The 26,899-nt window shown below is 35.5% G+C and overlaps 1 protein-coding gene and 1 non-coding gene across 3 annotated transcripts in view; one reads left to right on the forward strand and one right to left on the reverse strand.

The window, feature by feature from the left end:
- Window positions 1-467: 467 nt before the first annotated feature.
- On the reverse strand, window positions 468-658 carry LOC143675417 (U2 spliceosomal RNA). The gene has a single exon (XR_013171641.1). It is a non-coding gene; the product is annotated as a U2 spliceosomal RNA (small nuclear RNA).
- Window positions 659-927: 269 nt separating this feature from the next.
- The window catches only part of NDC1 (NDC1 transmembrane nucleoporin), a 68,632-nt gene continuing 42,660 nt past the window's right edge, over window positions 928-26,899 (forward strand). The window contains exons 1-10 of one of the 2 annotated variants that reach the window (XM_077149583.1): window positions 928-1,319; window positions 2,942-3,062; window positions 6,291-6,392; window positions 8,497-8,671; window positions 11,687-11,825; window positions 18,174-18,279; window positions 20,354-20,405; window positions 22,576-22,708; window positions 23,573-23,665; window positions 25,193-25,274. In XM_077149583.1, coding sequence (XP_077005698.1) covers window positions 957-1,319; window positions 2,942-3,062; window positions 6,291-6,392; window positions 8,497-8,671; window positions 11,687-11,825; window positions 18,174-18,279; window positions 20,354-20,405; window positions 22,576-22,708; window positions 23,573-23,665; window positions 25,193-25,274 — 1,366 coding nt within the window. In that variant the 5' untranslated portion in view covers window positions 928-956. Of the gene's footprint in view, window positions 1,320-2,941; window positions 3,063-6,290; window positions 6,393-8,496; window positions 8,672-11,686; window positions 11,826-18,170; window positions 18,280-20,353; window positions 20,406-22,575; window positions 22,709-23,572; window positions 23,666-25,192; window positions 25,275-26,899 lie in introns of both variants that reach the window. The other variant, XM_077149582.1, reaches the window with a different exon arrangement.

Below are 26,899 nucleotides of genomic sequence, written 5' to 3' on the forward strand. Positions count from 1 at the left end.
ATAGATAGTGAACAAATAAACAAGATGATTTCAGATTATAAGTGCCATAAAAACAGAAGTGGCATAAACGATAAGTAATTGTCTTTCTGGTGTAAATTAAGTCAGGAGACAAAGGCAGGTAGTCCAGGACTGGTATGGCTGCCTCTGGTAATGAAGACTCCTTCAAACTCAGTGCTTCATTTTCCTTATGGTGTGAACCACTTCCCATATGGTGCTATAGCATATAACACATCCAAGTTGGCAGGCAGCTGAATGGAGGGAGGAATTAAGAAGAAGCAAAGAAAGCGTGCTCTCTTTTAAGGAGATTTTTGGAAAGCTACCATGCAATACTTTGATTATATTTACCTGGCCTGAACACAGTAGCCTGAAACCAGTCCTTAAGAAGCCGAATGTGCCTCTAGAGATGGTGATGTTTCAATTTCTGTAAAATTACTGAGTAATTGTGAAGATGGCCATACATTTTTTTTTTTTGGTGCACCGTTCCTGGAAGTACTGCAACACCAAGTCGATGCGTGGAGTGGACGGAGCAAGCTCCTATCCCATCTCCCCGCTCCAAAAATCCATCCAATATATTGTCCTCGGATAGAGGACGTATCAGACACCAAACTGATAAGAACAGATACTACACTTGATCTTAGCCAAAAGGCCGAGAAGCGATAAGAGGGCCATACTTTCAGGCGGTTTCACTTTCAGGTGGCTGGTGAAGTTAAAATCTGCCGAAATGAGGGCAAATAATTTTTGCCAGATATTTCAAACTCTAGAATTCCGAGCAGTAAACATTTCGGCTAGTATCGGCTTTATAAAAGACTTAGATTCCCAGAATGCTATAAGGCACCTCCGGGAGCACTTCGACTCCCAGCATGCCGTACTTTGGAATTCCTTGAGAACTCGCAGTCCCAGAACGCAACGCTCCTCCCTCTTGTTCCCAGAGAGCTGGCGAGACTACAGTTCCCAGCATGCAACGCCGCCCCTTGTTTCAGGCGCCCCGCGGGACCCTATTTCGGAGCGACCTTTCAGACTCTAGAGGGCGGGTCCTGAAGTCACGGCCTCCTTTGGGGCACGTGTCTGTGGGGCGGTCCTGGCCCGTTGAGCCTGTCCAGACGAAGCCTCGATGGGATTGGTTGGGGCCTGGCCCTGGCTTCGCTCAGGCAGCGTTTGAGGCAACCCCTCAAGGGTCCTCGTGGGGCCTACGTCCCTTTGAACTGCGGTGGCGGGCGGGCTCACAGTATCCTACACCGCTCAGAGTAGGCTCCGCCATCTCCATGGCCACGGCTGCGTCCCGGCCCTGTGCCGGCGGGTCGCGGGACATTCTGTGGCGCGTGAGTGCGGAGCGCAATGGGGCGCGCGTTCGGCCGCTGGTCGGGCCGCGCCTTGAGCTGGACAGCCGGGCGGGTGCTGACTGCGCATGCGCGCTGGGAAGGGGCAGGTCCTGGTGCAGCGTGGGGAGAGCTGAGGGCAGAGGGCCACCTGAGGGCAGAGGGCCACCTGAGGGCAGAGGGCCACCTGAGGGGGCTGATTACAGGGCCGGGCGGGAGACAGCCTGATTGGAAGGTGTTACAGGACTGGAGAGGAGTCCTGAGTGGAAGCTGTTTACCGAGTGGGAGGGGGAGTCCCGAGAGAAATTGTTTACAAATTCTCACTACTGTTGAGGGAACTGATCAAGGTGGAAAGTTTATCTTTAGTAGAAACGGATCAGACTGGGAGGGATGACCAGAGTGAAAATTATGGCAGAGAGAGGAGAGAAGTTTCATGCAAGGGCAGTGTACTTAGTAGTTGGAAAATAAATAACTTGTTGATGACTTGGAATAAGAATCGGGAAGGAATGTCCAGAATTGGGGAAAATGTGGTGTGGTCTTAACAGAGGCCGGGGCTGGGGACCAGTACACAGGGCAGGAATCCCTTATTAAAAAGTTAGAGGAACGTGTACTCCGTGGGACTGGGATGGAGAGATTCTTTGTTGAAGTTGAATCAACAGCTCTGCATCTATTCTGTGGAGGGCAAAGAGAAATAGGAGCACCACCTCTTTTAAGACAGTGCTCATACCCCATTGGCATTGCAATTCTACTCCCACTTCACCCCCCGTATCCCAAGCTAAAAACTTTTCGGTCTTTAATTCTTACCTGTCTTTACTACATATGTTATTCAACATTGAAGCCCCATAGATTCTACCTCAGAAACGTGGCTGAAATTTGTGTCTTCTTTCCCTTTCCCGTTGCCACTGCCTTCCTTGAGACATTAACTTTAATCTCTGGCTTGGGCCATCGCGGTTGACTGCCCCCTGATTGCTTTGCTTCCTGTCTGGGTTTTGTCCGCCTTAATTCATCTTCTTCACAGCCACCTTCTAAACATAAGGGTGTTTTACTTTCCAAAAATACAAATCAGACTGTCACTTCCATACTTAAAACCCTTCCTTATCTCCCCTCGTATTTACTTATTCAACAGTAAATCTTGTGCCTTTTAATTGGTAGTCACTGGGGATTCAGAGATGAAATACCATATGGTTGCTGCCCAATAAAGAGTGCTTATATGATATTGTAAACATAATTACAATATGCAGAAGGTTCCCATGGACTGCATACGGCTTTTAGATATTAATATGCCTACCAATGAAGCCTAGAGAGACAAGTGTGTTACTGTAAAATATAGTTGTAAAGCCAAATACAATAATCAACCCTCCTCAAATTTGTAATGCATGATGTAGCACCTGACTGAACTAATGCAAGCATCAGTTCACTGATATTTCAGGATTCTGTAATGATATGTGATATTAATAGTTGTGACTATTTGGGTTGTGTTTTGCTGCATGGACTGTGATCTGGGCGCAGATATTACTAATTGACCTTTTTATATCCTTTATGAAAAAATAGGATTTGCATAGCTGAAATAACTGAAATAATTTAACTGACTTCATGATTGAGGAATTTTGTCTGTTTAATTATAGGTTTTAGGTTGGAGGATAGTTGCAAGTATTGTTTGGTCAGTGCTGCTTCTACCCATCTGTACCACAGTATTTATAATCTTTGGCAGCATTAATTTATTTCATCCTATAAAGTGGCTTTCAGGTAAGTGATATTAATTTGGGGAAAACAAATTTATAGGACCTACTTGTCAAGTTAAAAATTGCATTATGTTTCAAATAATGTTTTTTTGAAGAGGCTTGTAAAACTATTGAAAGCAAGTTAAAAAAAAAAAAACTGAAAAAGAAAACCAGAGGGATAAGGCATGTTCATGGATAGAATAACTCACTCATGTCAATTGCAATTCCAATAAAATTCCCTTCTCTTCCTGGGCCCCCTACTTCTACTCAAAACATTAAAAGTCCTTTTGGCTCTGCTTTCTTCTTTCCATCTGGCCACTTTTCTCCATTGAGTATATTAATTACATTCAAAGTACTGTGCTCCCATTATCACCATCCATTACCAAAACTTGTTCTTCATCCCAAACAGAAACTCTGTATCCCCATTGAGCAGTAACTCCCCGACTCTGCACCCTCAGCCCCTGGTATCCTGTAATCTACTTTCTGTCTATGAATTTGCTTCTTCTAAATACCAATTTTTTAAAAAATATATTTTTATTTAAGAAAACAAACACTACACTTAGAACCACCAAGAATGGATATCTTTGTTAGCTTAACCAAAGGCATATTTCAATAAAGTCTCCAAATAGTCATTGTAAAACCTGTGCTTTCACAGTAAGTTTCATAAACCAATTTTAAGTTAAGGTAACAAGGAAAAAAATCTTATGAATTCAGAAATCAGAGTTTCTTAAATTCTAAATATTAAACACTAACAGATACCATTTGATCAGCTGTCAAAACCGTGAATGTTCTCAAAATATCAAGTAGAAAGTTATAACAAACATCAGTGTTGCTATAATAATGACCTATGTTACTAAGCATTTTCCTGATTTTAGGAAAATATAAAGATGCAAATGTTTCTACAATTAACATGAGTATCTTAACCACTGAAAATGGGTATCTTAGTTTATCCATGGGCATTTTTAGATAAAATATCTAAGTAATCATTGTAAAGCCTGTTTTTACAATATGTTTCATAAACCAATTTAAAATTAAAGCAAGGAAGGAAAAAATCTATAGATACAAAGATATCAGAGTTTCTTAGATTCTAAATATTAAACACTATCTTAAATACAATTTGAATATCAATTTATTTTTAGTTACTGTCTGTATTGACACAAGAAAGCATTGACTTTGAGATAATTTAAGACATTCCCTTTTGAAATACAAACAGCCATTTATTATATAAGATTACTAAAAGTGTCAGAAGGCATGTTTAACCACAGAAGCAAAAAGATAATTAGAAAATCATAACTGAAAAGCTAACTTAATTTTTATTTATTTCTGTTTTCTTTTTGACAGCCTTATGGAGATTGTTTTTGAAAGAAAGAGAAATGTTCTTGTTAACTATTTAAAACTTGTGACTAGAAAAGATGATATACATCTCTTTAATAAATATGTCTAAAATTAAGAATCTTTCCTCTTCATATTGTGGCTAAGAAGGTAGAGAGATGAAAAGAGGGAAAGAGGAGGATAGAGTTTAAGACTAGGGTAGATAGACTCGAGCACGAAGAGTAATAATGATAAAAAGATTAAAGCAGGCTAAAGTGCTGGAAACAAAAAAATTAGTAAATACTTTAAAGTGTACCTTGTTTCTTATGTTGTTAATAATAGCTACAGATTATTGTCTACCTTTTGTATGCCAGGCACCATGCTAAGAAGTTAAGTGTATTATTTCCATTCCTCACTGCAATCCTACGTAATAAAGATATATTATTCCCTACATTATAAATGAGGAAACTGAGGCTTGATTAGGTCATATAATCTGAACAGAGACATTATAGTTAGTGAGTAACTGATCTAGGATTTGAACATTTGTTTCTGACTTGAAAGCCTCTGTTCTACCATGTAAAAAAACGAAAAAAAAAAAAGATGAAAAAGGTTGCTAGAATAGATTTTCTTGCCTAAGAATAAAAAGCACACTCTTGAAATCCAGTTTTTTCTTCTGTGAACAATAACAACAAAACGCCTTTTGCTTTAAAAAGTAGAAAGTGTGTTTCCAATTTAATTTTTCAGAAAAAATGCTTATTTTCAAGAGACAGAAAATTTACCTTGTCTGCCAAAGAATTAAAGCCATTTTATTTTTTTTTGTAGGTATATGTAAATCACTTCTTGGATGGGTCCCAAAGATCAGATGAAATTAAACCATAAACTAGTGCAGGGATTTTAAGTATTTCTGCAAACACCTTGCCCGAGTCTGCCTTCACTCATTGACCATAGCAGTCTAGCTGCAGTCTTAAAATACTCAGTATTGGGTACTAGAACCACTACTAGTTGTTCAGAATTGGCACTTGGAATAAAAAACTATTTGTCATTTTGTGGTTAGGTGTTCTTTAATCCTCATAATACTTTCTTTCCAGATTGAATTTGATTTATACCATTTTACCTGTCTAATGTTACTTGTCCTCTTCAGTTGTTTCCTTGCAAAATCTTTTTTGAGCAATTGTACTCTTTCCTTAATCACCTAGTCATGAGAATTATTTCTGTCATTCTTTTGGCTCAGGGTAGTGTTTGAATAGAGTCATTTAATTGTAGATGCTTTTAAAATTCTTTATTAATTTTGATCAGTGAATTATACTTTTAAAAATAATTGGTTTCATTATTAATTCTTAAGTCTATTGAAGAAACATGTTTTATTATGTGTATCATGTTTTTAGGAATAATATATACCTGTCTTAAACTTTACCATGTTTTTGTAGAAATGCTCTAAAATATACATGTATTAGTATTTCACAGGGAAATCATGATAGAAAAAATTTCAGTTCATTTAGATGATTTATGGATATTGCTATTTCTAAAAATGTTACTTTGCCTTTGGTTTTGGAGCTGATTTTATTTATTGAGATGATATCTGAAAAATATTGTGTACATTATAACAAGAAATTTTGCTGGTATGTTACTAAATATGGTACTTCTGTGTTTCACATGATGAAATATTTTGCATATGATGTTTTCTGATGTTAACATCTGGGTCATCTAAAATTAATTCTGGTGTAATTTTAAAGTACTCAAGAGCCAAGTCCAGATAACTCACTGTAGTTCTTGAATTGATGTTCTATTGGACCTGTCATCAATGTATGACTAAATTCTTAAAGGAAAGATACTTTGTCAAAGTAGAATTTAGTTGTGGTTCAAACTCTTTTTCTATCGCAGTATATGGAACATGGCTACAAGACTGAATAAACTTTACTAATTAATTTCTCTTCTGTTTTAGATTCTTTCAATGATCTATATAGTTCCTATGTAATTTTTTACCTCCTGCTGCTGTCAATGGTGATAGTGATAATAAGTATTTTCAATGTAGAGTTCTATACAGGTGAGTTTTGAAACATTAACTGTCTCAGAAATAACTGAATTCATTTTATTAAGGGCAGGTTCGGTACATTTTGTGTGTGGGTGTGTATAACAGGCTGTGTTTTGTGTCAAATTTTAAAATATATATACAGAATCATAGTGTTTGAAATATCTTCTCTTAAAATGTATTTGAGTGCTAGTTTCTCTGTTTTAAAAAATATTTAGCCCTTTTAATACTTGACAGCTTGTGTTAAAGTTGTAAGTCAGAAAGTGTATTATAAAAAGAATTCTTCTATATGGTAGATTGGGCCAAGTGTATTATAAAAAGAATTCTTCTATATAGTAGATTGGGCCAGGTAATTTCTGGTCTTTCAAAGAGATTTGAAAGGTCTCTTTCAATTGCAAAAATCTGTGGTTCTGTGATTTTTAGAAAAATTAAAGGTATTTTGTGTTTTGCCTTAGGAGAATTGCCTACAAGATTCTAGAGTTTTTTAATTTTTTTGTTTTTCTCCTTGCCTTTCCTGCCCTTTCAAATTTTTTGAGTCTAGGCACATGGTATATATAAGAAGACATTTTTTTCTGGTACTGTTTTTACTGTAACGCCATTCCTTTTCCATGCTCTCTAGTTATTCCTTGTTAGACATAGTATAAAATTAAAAATCCTAACTGAAGATGTTATAATACATGCGTTCTTCCTTTGCTGTCCTAATCTGTCACTACTGGCTGTTGGGTCTCTCTCCCTGCAAGCCCTGTACAAAACTCCTTGGCTTATAGCATGTGTTCTTTCACACTGTCTCTTGTGCCTGGGTAATCTTCTGTATGTGATTTACCAACTAGTCATTCTTAAACTAGTCCCTTTTCTCATTCCTTTCTTCAAGCATGCCTTATGCATTTACTATGTACCATGCATTGTGTAGGGATAAGCTTTCCCCAAAGGATCACAATTAATGGGGAGACAGACAAGTAAATATCAGGTATAAGTATGTTCAATTTTAATGCATCAGATACTATGGGAGAAACGCTTACGCAGCATGGGGGACCTTCCTGAAGGAGATGATGCCTAAACTAAGTCTTGCAGAATGAGTTGTATTAAATAAACAAAGAAGGAAAATGATGTTTTAGGGAGAAGATAGAGCATGTAAAGGTTTAGCAACTTGAGAGGGCTCATTGTATTCAGAATATTATAAGTAGCACAGTCAGTAGGCCCTCATGGGCATTTTTTGTGGGAATGGAGAAGTAATAAGAGCCTCTTCCCCAAATGTAAATTCCTAAACCCTCTCATTCACACTTATTTTCCTACCACCACCTATATTAAAAGAATGGCTGCATGGACAGTTCAGGAAACTCTGTCTCTATAAGCTGTTTTTGCAGGTCAACATCCCTCCCCTCCAATCCATTCTCACTTTTCCCAGCTTTCTTTTTCCAGAAGACTTTCTTTTGATCATCAGAGAGGTGTTAAAATCCTCATTCCACTATTTTAGATTTTTCTTTCTAGCTGCTCCAAAACACTGGGGGCTAAAAGAAATATTGATATAGTGATTCAGCAGTCATACTCATTTGTTAAATCCCATTTTCTCTATTATACCTCCTCCTTCTCCTTTGATCCTTCTCCCACTCTATTGAGATCTTTGGGCAATAGATCATTTTAATATTCATTGTTGTTATTTATTTTAATATTCATTGTTGACAATATTTACCCAGTGTTGGTTTATTTTTCACGGATGAACTATATATTGACAGTTTCAAGTGCTGAAATAAAAATAACTTGCTGGGGGGCAAAAACTATCTTTTAAGTTATTATTTACCCTTTTATGGCATTTAGGAGAGCCAGAATATTCCCTATTTGAGCTGTCAGGATATTTGAATTAAAAATAATGAAAAATGTTATCATGCTATTCTTCGGTTTCAACTCTCTAGATTCTTTGGTTTTTCTTTCTTGTGTGTGCATCTCTTTATATTTGATCTTTTCTGAAATCATATTTTCTGTTCAGTTTTTAACTTTGAGTTTTTCTTTTTCTTTACTGTATTTTCCCTTTAGAGTATTTATGCATGAATTACAGGGTATAGTTTAGGTCTTCTAACTTCATGCGTCGCTTATAAAGCCATAATAACTTGTTCTGTTGCAGTTGTGCCTTCCATTCCTTGCTCCAGACTGGCGCTCATAGGAAAGATCATTCACCCTCAGCAGGTCATGCACTCATTTATTCATGCTGCAATGGGAATGGTGGTGGCTTGGTGTGCTGCAGTGATGACCAAAGGCCGATACAGTTTTCTTGTGGTTCCCTGCACAGGTACTGAGAGGTAATATTAAGCATTTTCTAAGTGACCTTGTTTAATTACCAAGCGAAAGGTGACTCATACAGGTTAATAGTTTATGGGCATTCTTTGCTTTTCACACTTCTACAGGAGGTGGTTTTTATGTACATCAGGTATTTTTTGTTTGTTTTTATAAAATATAATATATATTCAAAGAAGGAAAAAATAATTTTCAAAGTACATTTTAACAAGTAGCTACAAAACAGATTTCAGAGTTTGTAATGAGTTACCATTCCACTATTTTAGATTTTTCCTTCTAGCTGCTCCAAAACACCGGGGGCTAAAAGAAATATTGATATAGTGATTCAGCAGTCATACTCATTTGTTAAATCCCATTTTCTCTGTTATACCTCCTCCTTCTCCTTTGATCCTTCTCCCACTCTATTGAGATCTTTGGGCAATACCCATTCTGATTTTTTCAAGTTGATAAGGGGTATCGACAATAAGAGATAGGGGGATGTAATTAGTTAATAATCATAGAGAGTCTTTTCCCTCTGGCTTTCAGGATTTATCAGGCTTAGGAACCCTCTGGAGATTATAGGTTTCAGGAAAATAAACTTAGTGCGTGAAACTTTTATAGTCTCGGTTAAAGCTGTAGGTGTTCTTAAGAGTTAATAGTAGTGGTGTTGGTTGGAGTTTTGCACACCATGGGAATTAGCAATATCTGGCTGAAGTTTGCATAAAAATAACCTCCAGAATAATTTCTTGAGTCTGTTTGAACTCTCTTAGCCACTGATGCCTTATTTTGTTACACTTTTTTCCCCACTTTTGGTCAGGACAGTATTATTGATCCCATGGTGTCAGGACCAGAGTCATGTCCTTGGGAGTCATGTCCCATGTTGTCAGGGAGACTTTCACCTCTGAATGTCATGCCCCACATAGTAGACAGGGTAATGATTTTCCTTGCAGAGTTGGGCTTAGAGAGAGAGAGGTCATATCTGGGCAACAAAAGAGGTTTTATGGAAGCAGCTCTTAGGCCTCATTATGGGTAGTTTTAGCATACTCACTGCAGAAATAAGTTTCATAAGGGCAAGCCTCAGAATCCAGGGCTTGACCTATTTTCTTGGGCATCCCCAATATTTGAAACGGTACCAGGAGTTTCCCAGATGGGAAAGTTTAATAAATCTGTATTTTTTACTTTGGTCCCTCAAGGGACTCTACCAATGCTTTTTAATTATCAGCCCTTTATAGTCTGAGCTGTCTCTACATCAAGTGTTTTTGATGCTTTATATTTGTTGAATTAGCAATTAAGAAAAAACTATTTATTATATGCAAAGTGCTACATGAAGTGCTGTTAGAAATGAGGATGAGTCAAACATAGATCATAAGCTCCCTGAGAGTTGAGATCAGCAGGGATATTAAGACATGTACACAGATGGATATAATAGTAGGAAGAAAATGAGATGTATCAGCTTATGGGAGTTTAGAAAGCAAGGTGGATCCACAGATAACTTCTGGGAGGTGGTGGCATTAGGTTGAAGTTTGAAGGAAGGGTAGTATGGAAACAATGAAAAAATAATAATAATTATAACTACCTTCTATAGAGTGCTTTTATAATTTTGGAACTTAAATGGTTCTTGAACACATGGCATTGATATAAATTGCAAGTTGATATTCTGACTTTAAAAATCAGAGATTAATGGAGTAATCTTAGGTTCCCTGTTTGTCACTATCTTTAAAATAGTGTTATGTGTATATTACTGAATACTTGATTTCCTCTTGACCCCCAGCTACCATTATATAAGGAAGTTTTTCCTAATGGGATAAGTTTTCTTCAGTGAGAACTGTCCTTGTGAGACATTTAATGATAAAGAACATCTGACTACAGGACTACTCTGGATAAGGAAATCCCAACTACTCAAATCTTGAATTCTCTTTGTACATCCTTTCTCTTTAGCAGAGGTGCCAGTGCAAGTTCTGGGGAATAGAAGGCAGCAGTAATCTACAAGGTTGCCTATTATAAGTACATTTACGGATGATTTCATAGTCAGAATCTAGCAAAACTAATCTCTTTTCATCATCTTGTAACTCAGTTCAGAAAATAATCAATTAGAAGTTTCACCTCTCATGGAGATGGATAATTGGGCAGGTCCATAACCTTTCCTCATTCATAAAAAAAAAAGACTACTACTGAATTATGATGTGTTGGTTCTATATACTTCAGATATTTGATAGTCATAGAGATTCTCAGTAAAATCTCAAAGGAGTTTGATATTCACTAAACAAATGAGATCTTATGCTTATGATTAAAAAATTGAGTAAAGATGATAGGGTAGTAGCTTATGGCAGTGCCCACCAGGGGATCCTCTTGGGTTTAACTAAATATTCAGTACTTACACAACAACTATAGCTTGCCAGCTGGAAGCATCAAGAGTTCTTCTAGCATTTCATACAGGTAATAGGTCTCAGTGCCTTCTGGGAGCGGTCTTTTTACTCCTTCCCCAATCCTAAAACTTACCTTAGGTGCAAGGAGGAGACATATCTGACAGGTTCGAAACCCTCCTGGTCTCATAGTCTCATGTCCCACAGGATCCAGTGTCTCTTATAGCAGTTTTATAGGCAGAACATCTAGGACCCCCATGAAGGAAAGCATGGTTATAAGAAACAACACAGAAAAAAGCCTAAAGTCTTGGCATCTCCACTAGTTATGTCTAGTTTATTTATAGTTCTTCTCAGTCCAGATGCAGTTTTCTAACCAGGAGGGTTTTTTTTTTTTTTGCTGGAAACAATGTTGCTTATTATCATAGATAACTACCTTTTTCAGATTTCCAGGGGAACAGAGCCAGAGAGTTAATCAATAGTCAGATTCACATGCATCAGGGTAAAGGATCTTGTTAACCTTTTCAAATTATTGTTAACCTTAAAATGAATTATTCTCTTAGAATTGGGACATTTCTAAGTGATTAAGTCAAAGCTTTACCTTTAGTAAATAATGGGCCTAAACAATGATATGTGTCCCTGACTCTTTGTTGAATTAATACCCTAACTTTTTTCTTTTAGCTTTGATCCCCCTGTGGCACAAACCTGTTTAAATGAATATCACCTTTTCTTCCTCCTGACTGGAGCATTCATGGGCTATAGCTATAGCCTTCTGTATTTTGTTAACAACATGAACTATCTTCCATTTCCCATCATACAGGTAAGATATCATTTGAGCATTAACTTAACGTCTCAAATTTGGCAGAATTAAAATTACCTTGGAATATGTGTATATAACTGACCTTATCTAATTCATTCAGGATTTGGTTAACAAAATGTAGGACTGAGATCCTCAGAATGCCATTTAGAGAGGAGAGATTTGTTTTCATGAGACTTTAGTGTATGTTGGAGAGCTGTTGCTGCCCTTTCTGCTGCTATTCTCAAAATACCACTTTGTTCTACTCTTTCCCACCCTGCTGGATAGTAGCAGTTGCTGTGACCTTGCAGGGCTGGGGGAAGTTGATTGATGACATTCATGCAAAGTACCTCTGTGCAGCTGTCAGTATCATCTTTTTTTTTAGTTCATAAAAGAACTTTTTTATACTTGTACAGTTAATCACTGTCATTGTCCACTACAAGATTCACTGTGTTATACATTCCCATGTTTTATCCTCCAACTTTCCTTCTGGTGACATATATGACTCAACGCCCTCTTTCCACCACATTCACACACAATTCTGAACTGTTAATTATTCCCACAATGTGCTACCGTCATCTTCCATTTCCAAACATTTAAGTTCAACCTAGTTTAGGATTCTGCACATACTAAGCATCCACTCCTCATTCTTTAGCCTCATTGTATATCCTGGTAACCTATATTCTATATTTTATGCGTAAGAGTTTACATGTTATAATTAGTTAATATCAGTGAGATCATACAATATTTGTCCTTTTGTGTCTAACTTATTTCACTTATAATGTCATTAAGGTTCATCCATGTTGTCTCATGCTTCAGAACTTCATTCCTTCTTTCATGTTCTTTTTTTTTTAATTGTGAAAAATAACATACATACAAAAAAGCAATAAATTTCAAAGCACACTGCAACAATTAGTTATAGAACAGATTTCAGAGTTTGGTATGGGTTACAGTTCCACAATTTTAGGTTTTTCCTTCTAGCTGCGCCAAGATACTAGAGACTGAAAGAAATATCAATATAATGATTCAGCAGTCATGCTCATTTGTTGAATCCTGTCTTCTCTGTTAAAACTCTACCTCCTTTGATCTTTCTCTAAATCTTTAGGGGTATTTGAGCTATGCCCATTCTAAGTTTTCCATGTTGGAAAGGGCTGTTAATAATATGGGATGGGAGAATGGAACTAGTTGATGTTCTGGAGAAGCTGGCCCCTCTGGGTTTCAGGACTTATCTGGCCTAGGCACCCATCTGGAAGTTGTAGGTTTCTGGAAAGTAATTATTGTCCTTGGAACATTTGTTGAATCTCAGATAAAGTCTTAGGTATTCTTTAGGATTGGCCGGAATGGTTTTGGTTGAAGTTTGGCAAATGATGAATAGCAACATCTAGCTGAAGCTTGCATAAGAGTAGCCTCAAGAGTAGCCTCTTGATTCTGTTTGAACTCTTTTAGCTACTAATACCTTGTTTGTTACAATCCTTTTCCCCCTTTTGGTCAGGAAGGCATTGTTGATCCCACATTGTAAAGGACCAGACTCCTTCCTGAGAGTCATATCGCATGTTGCCAGGGAGACTTTCACCCTCATGTGTCATGTCCATGGAGCAGGGAGGGTAGTGATTTTACTTGCAGATTTGGGCTTAGAGAGAGAGAGAGGCCACATCTGAGCAATGAAAGAGGTTTTCTGGAATTAACTCTTAGGCATAACTGTAGGTAGATTAGCTTCTCTGCTACATAAATCAGCTTCACTCGAGCAAGCCTCAGGATCAAGGGCTTGGTCTATTGTCTTGGGAGTCGCTAATGTTTGAGACAGTATCAGGGGTTTCCTGGTGGTAAGGTTTAATAGTTCCTTGTTTTTTCTCCCATCCTTCAGGGGACTTTGCCAATTCTTTTTAATTATCTGCACAGTATACTCTGGGATGTATCTTGGCAATACATTAAGCTATATAGAATTGCAAACCCTCATTCCTATTTTGGACTCCATGTGTTTGGGTTATTTAAATGATCTATCCAGACAGGTTGAGTTAAATTATGTGCTACAGAAAATTTAGGTTTTAAATAAAATAAACCTCTCCTTTGGTCTCATAGAGTAGGTGAGTTGTAAAATACAGACAAAATCCTTCTTACCCCTGTATTCTGATTTACCTTAGTCCCAACCCAGTCGGCTTCATTCTTATCTCTAATTGAAGGCTGATCTCTTTTTCAATTTCTTTAGCAATTGTTGTGTGTGGCTATGCTGACCTTCAGAAATGCCAAACTCCTACTCTGAGTCTTAGGTGTTACACAGGTACCCACAGTTCTCAGAAATACCAAGTTATATATATAGAGCACAGTGTCTGAAAATCCAGGAATAGCAATTATACAGCTCTGGACTAAATGTGACTGCAGTAAGAACTTACAATCTAGGCCCCAATTTTCTTGTAAGTATTTTCTAAATGAGACCATACAATATTTGCTTTTTTGTTTCTGGCTCATTTTGCATCGCATAATGTCCCACAGGTTTATTCAAAATGTTGCATGCCTCACAACTTCATTCCTTTCTGTAGTAACACAATATTTCTTCAATATGTAGACCCCACAGTTTGCCATTGTACTTCTTAGTGTATCCTTCAGCCACCTCCATCCATTGGGCATCATGTACAGTGTCCAAAGTTAATGGTCTGTATCTCACATTATCCTTACTTAGTGATATACTCGTCAACACTCTTAATTTTACACAATTTTTATTGCTCCCAAGATAAAAACGTTGAACATATCTTCACCAAATAGAAAATCCAAACCTCCTCTTAATTCTTGTCCCTCATCCCCTGTTATAGTATTGCTGGGTCATAGGGCAACTCAATATTTAGTTTTCTGAGAAACCGCCAACTTGTACTTCGTTCCTTCTTACTGCTGAATAGTATTCCATCATACGTATATACTACATTTTGTTTATATGATTTGATGAACACTTGAGTTTTTTCCATCTTTTGGCAATTGTGAATAATGCCACTATGACTGTTGATGTGCAGATGTCTGTTTGTGTCCCTGCTTTCTCATCTTTCAGATCTTATAGTAACTGAGTAGCAGGGCTGCCCGGTTGTGAGGCAACTCTATACTTAGCTTCCTGAGAAACTGCCAAAATGTCCTCCGCATTGACTGTACCATTTTGCATTCCCACCAGCAGTGAATAAATGTTCCTATTTCTCCACATTCTCTCCAACATTTGTAGTTTCCTGTTTGTTTAATAGTAGCTATTTTCATAGGTATAAGATGATGTCTCATTGTGGTTTTGATTTGCATTTCCTTAATGGCTAGTGAAGCATATTTCCCTTTTGGAAATATGTCTGTTCATGTCTTTTGCCCATTTATTAAATTAGGTTGTTTGTCTTTTTATTGTTCAGTTGTAGGATTTCTTTATATAATCTCTATATTCAACACTTACTGCCAGCTTCTTTTTGAAATTAAGAACCTCATGAGCTTGGGGATACACAAGGAAGTATAGGATCTATCAGTTACTGTCTCAGATCCTTTTTAGAACATGGAAAGGTGTGTGTAAATAAATACAACAGTGAGAATTGGTTTGATTGGGATAGTTTAAATTATTTTTCAGTTAGATTTTTAAAAATCTGATCCGATAAGAGCTGTCCCTTTACCTCAGGGCCACCACCTCTGGCAAGAGAGAAAGACTGGTCCAGGTGTCTCTCTGTGGTGTGAAGGCTGTCCCCAGCCTGTTCCCACTTGATTGCACTATTATTTGTTTCATTTCTGCTCTGTGCAGAAATGAAAGGGCTGAGGGCTGAGCATTGAAGTGAAAATGTTAGAACCATTTGCTGTGTTCTAGGACATAGTCTAGTGGGAGAGAGGGATATGTGAACAAATAATGTGTCATTATGAGAGTGCAGTATACGAGAGTGTGATGGATTAGGGTTTTCCTGGTTTAATAATAGTTTTTACATGCCTATCCACGAGAAAAGCTTATGAAAATAACTGGTATTAAAATGAAAGGGTGCTCATTTTTTTAAAAAGGATCCAGCCCTTACCTCCGTACAGTCCACGATAATAAAAAGTCCCATTTGGAAATTATGAAGATGAATTCAAAGTAGAATTTCAGCTTTTCCACCTCAGAATTTAGGGAAAAAACTCTGAAATCCTGTATTGACTATTCATGATAAATTAAGAATATAGAGAGTGAAGAAAAAAACATGTTAGAGAAAAATGAGGTGCCCCCAAATATCTTGCTACCTATTCTCTCCGTAGCTATAGAAATGTCCATTTGCTTCCCTAGCCTTCTCTCTGTATCCTTATGAGAGATATTTGAGGTGAGAACTGCAGTAGAAATAATATAGGAACTATGCCGTTTTTTATTTGGGTGATGGCTATGGTGGTAGTAGCACCCAGTAATTGCATGGAATAGTGCAGTTCTATACTTTGCACTTGGAAAATACTGATTATGCCAGTATAATTGAAGCTGTGCTTTTGGTGACTAAGTATTCATGTGTGCTGCTTTTTATAAGATATTCTAGGAATCTGCAGATGTGATGTGAAGATACATGTAATTCTTTGCAGTTTTTGAAATTCTTTAAATCAGCCCTGTTAGTAAGCATGAAAAGGAGATCAGAATTTGAGAGTTCATCTTTTGTTCATTAGGTTTTCTTAGATTCTTTCCAGTAATTTTATGGGTTTTTTTCCCCCTTGGCATTTGTGGGCTGGGAGGGTAAGAGAGGCAAATACCTGTTATTTCACAAGAAGGGTAGTTTTTTTAGGAAAAAAACTTATTTCTTCTCTCATTTACTTCCTTTTTCTTAGATGATTAGAGTTGGCAGGTATCCACTAAGAAACTATTTAGTTGATTCAGCCTTCTTATAGATAGGAAAATAGAGAGAAGAGACCTGACTTGCTCAGGGTTGCACAGAAAGTGGGAGCACTGAACTCAAGTCTCCCAATTCTTAGGCTACTATTTTCTCTACTACTTCCCATTTTTCTGTAAATAGCATTTTAAAAAATAAATCGTCCATTTTGAAATTACTTAAAAGCCTATCGGACAGTTTCAAAAATAATACAAAACCCATACAGAAAATTCCAACATACCCCCACCTAGATACCCAAATCTGTCAACTTTTCGCATTTTGCCACATTTGCCAAATTATTCTACCTATCCATGTATCCATCCATCTGTCCATCTGTCAATCTATATTTTAAACATTTGAGAGTAGGTTGTATATATCATGCTCTTTGAACACTTACTACTTCCATGTACTTTTCCTTAAGTACAGTTATCAAACTCAGGAAACTTTACATTGATAAAAAGCTTACAGTATATATTTTAATTTTTCTATATGTCCTAATAATATCCTTTGGGGCATTTTTTGCCATTATTAGATCCAGTCCAGGATCATGTATTGATTGATTTAATTGTTATTTTCTCTTTAGTCTCTCTTTCTTCTTTTTTTTATTCATTGTGGAAACATATATATAACACAGACATTCCTGTCTCAGTCAGTTCCAAGCATGCAGTTCACTGGGATTAAGCACATTCACAATGTTTTGCTACCCTTACCATCATCCATTACCAGAACTTTCCCATCACTCCAATTAGAAACCCTGTAGTCATTATGCATTAATTCCCATTTTCCCTTCCTTCCCCTGGTAGTCTACTTTCTGTCTCTATGACTTTGCATATTCTAGCTATTTCACATATGTTAGAATCATACAGTATTCTGTCGTTTTATGATGACTTATTTCACTAATATGTTATACAAAAAGCATTTTTAAAATTTAATGTAGAGGCAATATGCATTATCTTTTATATTGTAGGTTCTGAAGCCAGACCGCCTGGATTCAAATCTCAGATTCTCCCTTTTTTTTTCTTTTTTAATTAGAGAAGTTGTAGATTTATAGAAAAAGTATACAGAACAGATTTTCTTTTTGATAGCCGGTAATATTGGTTAAGTTTGCCTCAGTTTCTCACCTGTAAAGTGATGATAATAATAGAACCTCTTTCGTAGGGTTGTTGTGAGATTTAAATGGATTAATTCGTGTTAAGTGTTTATTATAGCATCTAGCAACATGGTAAGTGTCCAGTGAATGCCAGATGCTAATGTTGTTATTATTTTATATTTTTTGTATTGTACTTTTTCTGTCTTCAAATTCCTTAGGATTACATATAAATTCATATTAACTTTCATTTCCAATCTTATATCAGTACAGTGTTTATAAAGTAATATTAATTTTAAAATGAGAAATAGTTGATGTTTTGCCTCAGAATAAACTGTCTTTTTATGCAATGATTAATCTTTTATGACGTTGACTGTTTAAGATTTAATAAGTGCTTGCTGTAGAATAAAGTAGAACCTGTCTTTGAATGTGTCATTTGATTCTGTTTCTCTTTTCCCACAGCAGTACAAGTTCTTGCGCTTTAGGAGATCTCTGCTCTTACTAGTTAAACATAGTTGTGTGGAATCCCTATTCTTGGTTAGAAATTTCTGCATCCTGTATTATTTTCTTGGTAAGAATTTCTGCTTTTTCATACAGTACATTTATTAGCTCATAGCTGAGAAAATATCAAAGTCATTCTTGATTAAGTTTTTATGTTTCCAACAATTGTAGGTATGTGGTTGGCCTAACATTCCTTGTTTAAATTGTTCAGAGAGTATTTGGTTAAGGGAAAATATTGTATGTCATTTAGTCATTATCTAGGAATAGCATACTTTTTTCATAAATATGTAACTTGGTGGTAGTATAGTAGAAACAGCCTTTTGCTAAGGGAACCTTATATAACTGAACAGTACAAGCTGAATGGAAAATAATTTCAGTAGCAACACACAGAAACTAAAATCCAACATTCTGAAATAGACCATTTTCAGATTGTGTGTTTCTGATCCTTCTTTTTTCACTAGATATAATTTTTCAGGGTTATTCTCTATGTATGAGCCATTGTGTTGTCTACTTTTTTTTTTTCATTTGTAATTTGTATAATCCATTCTTCTACACAGTTCTTGTAATCATCTTCCTTGTGTTTTATTAATCTACTACAGTCAGCTGGCTGTTCACCTATACTTGTATATTTGGGCTGACAGTGACATTGTGAACATTTCTCGTGGTCAGCTATTTCTTTTATAACTCCATTTATGTTTGATTTGAATTTCATTTCCAGTATTAGCACTTTTTGTTTCTTTGCTGCAATTTGATCTTTCTTGGCCAGTTCCTTTTTTCGACTATAATTTTACAAAGTGTTAGTATGGGTTTATCACTGGGAAATGAAGAGGCAGCACAATTACATGCTTTACTGTCTGTATCTGAACTGAATAACAGATGCACAGTTACCAGTCACTGACAGACTTTGAAAGACGTGACCTGATAGGTCACAGTTGGGTATACATCTATTTTTACATACTGATTTGTGAAATGAAAAGCCAGCAACAAAGTTTGTGCTATATGTAATTGCTTACAGTTAATATACTTTGCAGTAACTGAAATTTTTTTTTTGCTTTTTTTTAATTGTGAAATATAACATATATACAAAAAAGCAATAGATTTCCAAGTACATTTTAACAAGTTGTTATGGAACAGATTTGAAAGTTAGGTATGGGTTACAGTTTCACGATTTTTTGTTTTTTTCTTCTAGCTGCTCCAAGACACTGGAGACCAACAGAAATATCAATATAATGATTCAGCAGTCATACTCATTTGCTGCATCCTATCTTCTCTGTTACACTCCTTCTCTTTAAATAACATATATACATAAAAGCAATAAATTTCAAAATACATCGCAATAATCAGTTGTATGGTATGGGTTACAATTCCACAGTTTTAGCTTTTTATTTCTGCTCTAAGGTACTGCATGCTAAAAGAAATAACAGTATCATGATTCAGCATTCATACTCATTTGTTAAACCCAACCTTCTCTATATAGTTCCACCACACCTTTGATCTTTCTCCCACTCTTTAGGGGTATCTGGGCTATGCCCAATCTAACTTTTTCATGTTGGAAGGGGCTGTCGATAATATGGGATAGTTGATGTTCTGAAGGGGCTGGGCCCTCTGCATTTCAGGATTTATCTGGTCCAGGATTTATCTGGTCCAGGATTTACCCATCTGGAGGCTGTAGGTTTTGGAGAGTGCATGGAACCTTTGTAGATTCTTATATAATGCTGTAGATATTCTTTAGCATTAGCAGGAATGGTTTTGGTTGGGGTTTGGCAAGTTATGATTGGTAGCAATGTCTTAACTGAAGCATTTGTTCGAGTGACCTCCAGTGTGGCCTCTCAACCCTATTTGAACTTTCTCAGCTACTGATACCTTATTTGAGTAACTGAAATTTGAACTGTGTTATTGGCAGCCTGGTATTGTTTAATTAAAAATATGGTAACTGCAATTTGTACATATTGGAACCATGTAAAGCAAGGACCAACTATACTTAGAAATTATTCTTTTCTTCTGTTTATTCCTAATAAAACAAGCTAATGTTTTTAAGGTCTGGTGTCTAAATTTGGCCATCTTGTTGACACCATATTCAAAAGTATGATTGATATTTGTTAACTTTTTATGGTCATAGGGTGGTATTTTTTTGTCCCCTTTAGGCCATATTCCCAAAGTCTGGATTAGCACTGCTATGGACCTTCAGAAAGATGAGTAAGTAATATGTGAAAAGTCTAATTTTAAATCTCTTTCCATCCTTTTAGATGTTTGTTTCTTTCCACATGTTTTGCTTAGATTATTTAGCCTTTAAAAATTTTTTAAAAATTATGTTCAAACCATTCAAGACTGAAATGGGTATGACATTTAAAATTCCAACAGTATGTAAAAAGGTATACCTTGAAAGACTCCTACTCCTGTCTCTAGTCACCGAGTCCCTTTCCCCAGAAGTAAACAATGATAATTAGTTTTCTTTGTTAGCTACAATTTTAATTTTTTTTTTTAAAAATTTTAAACATGACAACATACATGCATAAGCATTTTTACCATATGATCACTCAATTTTTGGTATGTAATCATTAACTCACAATATCATCACATAATTGTATATTCGTCACTATGATCATTTCTTAGAACATTTGCATCAATTTAGAAAAAGAAATAAAAAGAAAAAAGAAAAATACTCATATATACCATACCCCTTACCCCTCCCTCTCACTGACTGCTAGTATTTCCATCTACCCAATATATTTTAGCCTTTGTTTCCCCTATTTTTTTCCTATACCCTTTACCACTCCCTTTCAATGACCCTAGCATTTCAATCTACTAAATTCATTTTAACATTACAACTTTAATTTAATCAAAGTGGACATCTCAAGTTGCTGGCCTGTGTTTCTTCTCAGTGAACAGCCTATGCTCTATTGTGGTAGACGGTATTCTAGGGCCTTTCACGTATGGTAGCTCATTAAACCTTCACCAGCATGGTCTGGCATTATTCTCATTTTGCATATGAGGAAACAAAAATTGAGCAGTCACATAACCAGTTGAAGGTTGTGAGTGGCAATCAAGTGGTAGCACAAAGGTTTGTTCTATCTATCCCCCGTGACTCTGCACATAGTTAATGCTTAAATATATGTTTGCTGAATAAATGTAAATTTATCTTCTATTAGTGTTTGTTCTTTTAATTATTGGTTATTCCACTGTGAGGCTTTTTGTATTGTTTATGGGATTCACTCATTAGTTTTGGGGAGTGAAAATATTGGCATTTATGTGTGTTTACATCTTACTTGGTAAGAGACATTATGGTTTCCACAGTGTAGATTTCAATTCCTAACTTAAAAAATTCCTAGTTAAGATTTAGATTTGTCTTCTATTTAATTGCTAGATATTAACCCAAGTTCATGAGTCATTTATTATGTTAGCCCAGATTTCAAACTGTGTCAAATAGAAAGAGAAAAATAATAATATTTGATAGAAATTTTGCATTTTACATTTCCTGCTTTTACTTTAAAAATGTTTAAAATGGCATAGTGCCTAATAACCAGTACATCATGTATGCCTAGCCCTCAGTAAATGTTTCTCTAAAAATTAAAAATAAATCTGGCACATACTGATTCAGTGAATGCCAAGCACTATGCTGGGCACTCCTATTGTAAGCTATTTTAAATCTCATAATAGCCGTAAGAGGTAGAATGAAGAGATTATGCCACCGTATATGAGGAAATTGAGGATTAGAGAAGTCAAGTAACATACCTAATCACAGCCTCAAATGGCAGAGTCAAGTTCTGATCCTCGTTTTCACAATTGCTAGTTGTGAGATTGTAGGATTATGATGACTTTATTAATTGATCCATTCAAAGTTTTGGTAAGATAACATTAGCTTTATTTAAAGCATTCTAACTGAATTTCTTAAATCATTTTAAAAGTAAAGATTGTTCTTTTTAAGTTGTAGTATGTGCTTTTAACTACTATGAAATTCTTATGGAGTGTACAAATAGAATTGAAATGTGGTACAGGAGAGGATACTAGTCCTTTTTAATGGTTTCTAAGTATCAAACTATAAAGCAACAGTAATTTAAATTTCACTCAGCTTCTGGTAGTTAAGCATATAAGCTTGGCTCATTCTTCCTCCATAGTAAATGAAAGTGAAGATTTGAAACACAAGAATCTACTGTGCCAAATTAGGTCTACTCTTCCCTAAAGGCCCCTCTGTGTATCTCATAAGAAGTTATTAGGGAAAGGACTCTTTAGGGTTGAAAAAAAAAGGAGTCTATCACTATTATTGTTTAGAAATAGAATTTATTTGTTTCTCAGCATGTAGCCTTAAGTCTGTAAATTACTTAGCTTTTTCCCTATAGGATTAAATCGTAATTTCTTTTTTTGGTAGGCAGTTACAGCCTCTTAACACTGTTGGTGGCCTCTTGAATCTCTCATTACTTTACCACGTCTGGCTATGTGGTGCCTTTCTCCTAACAACTTGGTACATCTCATGGATACTCTTTAAAATCTATGCCACAGAGGTTTGTATAGAGTTGTTTTCATTTTTTTCTTTCTTTCTTCTTTTTTTGTTAGTACTTTTGTATTTCAGAGTGAATAAATTGTTTTTCAGTAGGGCTGTGCTCACCATGCTGTGCCAGAAGCCATTTTGTAAGTTAGATGTTAGTCTCCTGTGACTTTATTAGGAATGCTTCATTTATAACTGTCATTTACTTTATATTGTTTCTGAGAGACAGTGTTGATGTTCACTTAACTTTTGGAAATTAAGCTGATTGGGCTGCTAATGATACTATGTTTTGTCTGCGCTCGAGTTTTCTTCTGGAGGCTCACATTTCTCTATTGAATAAATACTAGATGGACTTGAATTTTAAATTAATTAATTAATTATGTTATTGATTCAGATCATATGAAGATATTTAAATATAAGGCAATAAAATATCTGTGTTCTTTGAAGGAAAGTTTTGAAATTTATGTTGAAGGAATGATTTTGAAAATTGAAGGTGATAATCTGGATAATTCTGACAACAATCTTTTAAGTGAATGAGAATTGCTTTGTCTTTGTCATCCAAGTGTTAATCTTAAAAAATGTTTGTTTCATTTTATGTTCTTTATAGTTTTGAATCATTCAGTGGCTTTAGAGAATTTGTGTTTTTAAAATTTGTTTCTATTATTGGCAAGTAGAGGGCTAATAAAATTGGGACAGTAACAGTTTAGAAAGTGGTGTTGAGTGTTAAACCTTCAATGCAACCTGTTTTTCAAGGAACACTATAGAGGTTAATTTAGTTCTGTATTTCCTTCTATAATAAATTATACTTGGTGCTTACTGAATTTAATACAGTCATGAAAATAATTTTTTCATAGTCTTTATATTTGATTATATTTGATAGGCTCATTTGTTCCCTGTTCAACCACCATTTGGAGAAGAGTCAGATGAATGCCTCCCTAAAGTTTTAAACAGCAATCCTCCCCTCATCATAAAGGTACCGGAACTATGTTTTTTGTATTTTCACATAGTTTTCTCTGTCATACCATGCAGAATGGACTTATATTTGGCAGATATATTTTTTGAGGGTCTAGTATGTTCTAGTGCTAGAATTGTAAAAATCACCTACTTGCTACATTGAATGCTGTTTACTTTTAAATTTTTCATTCCAAGTGACTAAAATTTAAGTATTTGTTGAAATCTTATATGCATAAGCTAGCTAACAGGGTCTGTATTCAGAATAGATATAAAAATATTTGCAAGCATAAAGTGTAACATTGAACAGTATGCATTAGCTTCTCACAAACTCTGCCTGATAACAAAACATAACACTGTTGATTTTTTTTATCACTGGATCAAATTGTATTTTTAACTCGTAGTATTTTTTGGCTTTTATGATAAAAATTATGGTTGGCAGTGTGTAGACATTAAGTGCACTCTCCATACATATGAATTAATTAATCCTAAAACATATGTTTTAGGATAATGATCCTAAAACAAATTATAATTGAAAGAGTTTAAAGAAATTGCAATAAGTTTAGAAATCAAGATAAGTGAGAATAAATTGTTTTTATTCAAATTGTATTTTGAAATTTTAAAGTAGATTACAATATGTGTGATCCATTCAAAGGTCATAGTTTTTAAAAAAGAATTCAAAGAAAATAAGTAGTTAGAACCTAGAGTTTTGATCATGCTGTATATAAGTTATAAACTAATAGAAAAAGTAAACTATCAAGTCTCTAATTACCTTTAAATATCATTGTGACAAGTTTATTAGGAAAACTTTAAAATATCAGTTAATCATGATTATTTAACAGAAATTTAGTTATTGCTGCTTGCATAGGATATAATGATGAATAGGACATAGCCCAGCCTAATGGAGAAGATAAGACAAACACACAAAATAATTAAAATTTACTATGGCAAATGCAGAGGAAACTGTTTATTCTGCTTGGGACCTATAGAAGAAAACTTCACAGAGGAGATGATTGAATTGAAGGATGAATAGAGAGATTTGCTAGGAAAAGAAAATGAGCATTTTCAGTGAAAACGTTCAACAGATGCTGCATGTCTGCTGGATGTCAGGCACTGCTTTTGGATGTAATAGCTGCTTTAGGGTCTTGTTCCTGCTCTCATAGGGCTCACAGTTCGGTGGGTGGAACCAGACCAGAGAAGTAAACCAGCAATTAACTACAGTACATTAAGTGCCATGGTTGAGAGCTGTGTGACTATATGTTTGTGGGAGGAGTTCAGGGAAAGTTCTGGGGGGAAGTAGTCTTTAAGTTTCTTACCCCAGAGGTGGGAAAGAACATAGCAAGTTCTGTAGTCCCTTGTAGCTGGAGCCTAGAATAGAAGGGAAAGGTAGAGGCAGGAACATACTAGAAATCTTAAAAGGATGGTTCTGAAATATTGTTTTCTCCATGAAAAATTCTTATTAATTTCTCTTTGGGCATATAATGCAGGTCCCAATTCATAAGATTTTATATAGGAGTTAAAAAAAATAATGTTTTTTTTTTTCCTTTAGTATTTGGCTTTACAGGACCTGATGTTGCTTTCTCAATATTCTCCTTCACGAAGACAAGAAGTTTTTAGCCTTAGCCAACCAGGTATTGCTAAAAGTAATAAACCTGAATAGACATGTAGGTGCAAAGACTGTTCCACTTACGAATTTTGGTGAGAGAGTTGCTTTTAATAAAATATGAAACTATTGAGTCCATTAAATGAAGTACTGATTTAAATCTTATACAAATAAGTGCACTACAGTAGATAGACTTTATGTCACCAGAAAATATTTTTAACTTTCATTTCCTTCAACCCTCTCATTCCTTTCACCTGAAGGAATTTTGAAGTAGATTAACAGTCTTAGAAAAAGCACAACTTAAGTTGTAATATGGCATGTTGTAAATAAAATTAATTTTTTAAAAAAGGGAGGAAAAAGCCTAAAATTTTAATGTTTTTATGAGTTTTAGAAATTAAGTGGTCTAATCCCTAGATGGGGGAGGGGTTGTGTGTCTAGATATCAGAGAAATTAAGTGGCTTAAATAAAGTTAATGGCAGAGTTGGAATAAGAAATTATCACTGGACTCTAAACACAGTGCTCCCTCCTCCTGCTCTGCTATTCTGCCTCCCTTAAATAAAAAAGTGGGGAAACTAGATTTGACAGTGACCCAGGGATGCTTTTGACAACTTTGAAACATTTTTCCACTCTTACGTACTTGCCAAGCTTCTCAAAATTGCAGCTTTACCAGTGTTGTGCCTTGTCCATAGAGGGAATATAGTCCACCCCAGGCGCTACTAGGGAACAAAGAAAGAACCTGGGTAGTTTTTCATCTCTCTAATCAGCTCTTCATTATTTTGCCAAACTTGCCAAATTCCAGAGTGTAAGATAAACCTTCTGTATTTTAACATTATATGGATATAAAATACGGTTATGTAAAAATATAAATGATTGGAGGCAAATTCCTTTTAGTAACATGAAAAATCCAGAACTGATGCTGTGAAAAAATTAACTGTACCAGTACTTTTTAAATCAGACTTGATTCACTTAGAAATTCTCTATACACTAAATATTTTCACCAGAGATCTGAGTAAACTGTAACAGGGAGTCATATTCTCCACCAGAGAGCTTTATCTAAGGCATATTATTAAAATTTAGCTGAACTATTGTATAGGTTGTCAGGGGTCCTGAGTTACAAAAGTGCAAATCATCCTGGGGCCAGTGGAGTATTGTAGATGGAATATTTGTTTTTGCTTACAGGTTAATTGATATTCCTCTTGAATTGTAAATGGGGGAAATGTTTAAGGAGTGATCTGTGAATAGTATAGGGAGACCAGTTTTCAGTAGATTCCTGCTATTCTCAATTGTAATGAAGCCTGGTTAATTTTTACATGACAGCTCTAGGAGGCAAGTCTTTAGAAATTCTCAAATTAGTCGAGAAACTCAGAAGATTTATCTTTAGAATATCAAAAGACACTAAGAAGTTAGAGAATTTTAAAAACAGTATGGATCATAGTAGTTTAAATTAAATAGATAGCTATATATAAACTATCCATATATGAAGTATGATCATTGTTAAATAATGGGTCACTGCTACAAATGTTACCAAAAAAAGCGGATGTATTACAAATGAAAATGTAAGGAACCGTTGGAGGTCAGACTAAACAGTTTAGAGGTCACTGAAGACTATTTGACTTACTAGTGTTTATTATCTTAATCTTCAATCTCATCAAT

Source organism: Tamandua tetradactyla, chromosome 2 (genome assembly GCF_023851605.1).
Source record: "Tamandua tetradactyla isolate mTamTet1 chromosome 2, mTamTet1.pri, whole genome shotgun sequence".
NCBI lineage: Eukaryota > Metazoa > Chordata > Mammalia > Pilosa > Myrmecophagidae > Tamandua > Tamandua tetradactyla.